This window comes from Cebus imitator, unplaced genomic scaffold (genome assembly GCF_001604975.1).
Source record: "Cebus imitator isolate Cc_AM_T3 unplaced genomic scaffold, Cebus_imitator-1.0 Scaffold79, whole genome shotgun sequence".
Classification (NCBI taxonomy): domain Eukaryota; kingdom Metazoa; phylum Chordata; class Mammalia; order Primates; family Cebidae; genus Cebus; species Cebus imitator.
In genome coordinates, this window is record NW_016107394.1 from 299,018 (window position 1) to 302,018 (window position 3,001).

Below are 3,001 nucleotides of genomic sequence, written 5' to 3' on the forward strand. Positions count from 1 at the left end.
CATTTTACAAACTGTAGTAGTCCTCAAAAATGCCAAGATAATTGAAGACAATGAAAGAAGTCTGAGAAACTTTTAAGGTTAAAAGCAGTCTATAAACACATAATGGCTAATGTAATGTTATATCCTGGATTGGATCTTGGAGTACAAGAAGAATATAAGGAGAAAAACTAAAAATTTCTGAATAATATACAACTGGGGATAATAAACTATCAATGTTATTTCACTAATTGTAAAAAATACACTCTACTAATATAAGATGGTAATAACAGGGCTAGCTGAGGGCAGGATCGATGATAACTCTGCACCATATTTAAATTTTTCTATAAGTTTAAAACAACTTAAAATAAGTTTACTTTAAAAGAAAAGCATGGTTAATAATGCAAAGAAAAATGGAAGTTTAATCAAGATATTGATGTTGAATTTAGTAACAAGTAGAGCACTAGAAATATCATAAACTGCAAATCAGTGGAATCATGAAGATGAAAATCAGACCACAGCAGATTCAGGTTTGAGTGTAAGGTGATGAAGTTGAATTAATGAGTATACACAATTCTTTAAGGATATTTTCTTGTTCTATATAAATTAAAAACAGATATTTCAGTTGATCATTTTAGTTGAAAACAAAGCCTTCATAGCATAACATCTCAGAATTTTCTAGTAATTAAAATATGTATTTGTATAAATCCCATAATTAACAATGAAGAATATAATCTCCAAAAATACGTTGAGCATTTCAGTGCAGAATGCCATTGGGAACACAGAAAAGGATGATCAGGACAGTATATGGACGGGAACACAGGAAATGAAGAACTGTATTCCTTCCTGCTCAGCTTATAAGGAACACATTTTAAGATGCAGAACAACTTGAGACTGCCACCAATAATTTAGAAATGTACTGAAAACCCAGATTTAAGAAAATGGACAGCAGTCTGGATCTCATAGCGTCTCTACTCATAATAGAAAACCCTCTGTAGATTCCTACATACATCATCACTGTTTCTGCTTTATTCCAATTTATTTGATTAATTTGGTCCAACTTTTCTTTCTTCTACACTTCTAAAAGTTTGCTAGGTTTTATTTATTTATCGTCCATTTTTGATATGAGGTTCTCCTACTAGAAATATTTTGTTTCCCTGAACAGAGGATAAAAACTTGCATTTAAACATTTTTTAAATTAAGTTAAAGAGTATGGGAAAACTTTTGAAATCTAAATCTTACTCTGATATATTGAGGACCCTCACAGTGTGTAATGAATATCTTCACTGTAAAATGTAACTACAGCTTTATTCTCTGTATTGAAAATATACAGATTAACTATTATCAAGGTTTACATACAGTATCTTAAAGTCAAAATATCATTGGTAACATGAATTCAAAATCCTACACTACATTAAGTATTCTCATAAATATTAAGAGAATGAGGGAAAGATATGTTTCAGAATCTCTGTCATCTACACTTCATCTTTCTTGAATTTCTTCAGGATTCTGTCACGAATCTGCTTTGTCTTAACACTGTAGACGATGGGGTTCATGAGAGGTGGAACCAGCAAGTAAACATTGGCCATGAGCACGTGGACAATTGGGGAAGCATTCTGTCCGTAGCGACGGATCATAGATAACCCGATCATTGGCGTATAGAAGGTGAGTACAGCACAGATGTGAGAGATGCAAGTATTGAGGGCTCTCACTCTCTCTGTCTTGGAGGCTACACTCAACACTGTGCTCAGGATGAGGACATAGGAGAGGAGGAGAAGCACTGAATCAAGTCCCATGGAACAGATAACCACCATGAGGCCATAGATGCTGCTGAGTCGACGGTTGGATACAGTTGTCTTTATGAGGTCCTGGTGCAGGCAGAAAGGGTAGGACAAAATATTGACATCATGATACTGAAGCCTCTTCAAGAAGAAGGAAGTTGGAAAGACCAGAGCCAAGGCCCTTCCAGCAATTGCCAACCCAATCCCAATAATTACATCATTGGTTAGAATGGCTGCATAGTGCAAGGGTTCTCTGATTGCTATAAAGCGATCAAAGGCCATAGCCAGGAGTACAGCTGACTCAATAATTGAGAAAACATGAATGAAGTACATTTGGACCAGACAAGCATTGAAGGAGATCTCCCGGGCATGGAACCAGAAGACACTGAACATGGTAGGCAAGGTAGTGGTAGACAGGCCCAGGTCAGTGAATGCCAGCATTGACAGAAAGTAATACATTGGTTGGTGCAGGGAAGACTCGGTTCTGATAATGAAGAGGATGCTAATGTTCCCGGCAATCGAGGTGGCATAAACCAAGAAGATGGGGAGGGAAATCAAGTCATATCTGCTTTCAAGGCCTGAGAGGCCCGTTAGGAGGAAGCGAGGGTAAGAGGCAGAACTATTGAAGACAGACATTGTGCTCAAGGATGAACCTAGAGTCCAGGTGAGGAAACAAGAATATGGAAAATTAGGGTAAAAGTCAAAATTGTAATAAGAAACAATAATTTATGCTGCTCTGTGTTTAATGTTTTTTTAATCATGTCTGTGCTCATTATATTTAATCACCACCTGTGTTTAATATTTTATCAATTAATTTAGTTTTCTTCACTGTGCATTTGTTGAAATCCTTTTTTTTTTTTTTTTAATTTGAGACGAAGTCTCACTGTCCTCTGTCATCAGGCTGAGTGACGGTTGTGCAGTCTCGGCTCACTGCAACCTCCACCACCCAGGTTCAAGCATTTCTCCTGCCTCAGCCTCCTGAGTAGCTGGAGCTGTAGTCACACACCATGACGCCCAGGTAATTTTTGCATTTATTAACAGAGACGGGGTTTCACCATGGTGCCCAGGATGGTCTCGATCTCTTCACCTTGTGATCCACCCACCTCGGTCTCCCAGAGTGCTGGGGTTATGAGATCATATTTTGGAGATAGGATCTTGCTATGTTGCCTAGACTAGCATTGAACTCCTGTTCTCAAGCAATCCTCCCACTTGGGCCTTCTAAGTAGCTGGGACTACAGGTGCAC

General features: G+C 37.9%; 1 protein-coding gene across 1 annotated transcript; it reads right to left on the reverse strand.

Moving 5' to 3' along the window:
* Positions 1-374: 374 nt before the first annotated feature.
* Positions 375-2,428, reverse strand: LOC108307442 (olfactory receptor 51G2-like). Its single transcript, XM_017532808.2, has one exon. The coding sequence runs from the start codon at positions 2,391-2,393 to the stop codon at positions 1,452-1,454; it is 942 nt and encodes a 313-aa protein (XP_017388297.1). The 5' UTR covers positions 2,394-2,428; the 3' UTR covers positions 375-1,451.
* Positions 2,429-3,001: the final 573 nt, after the last annotated feature.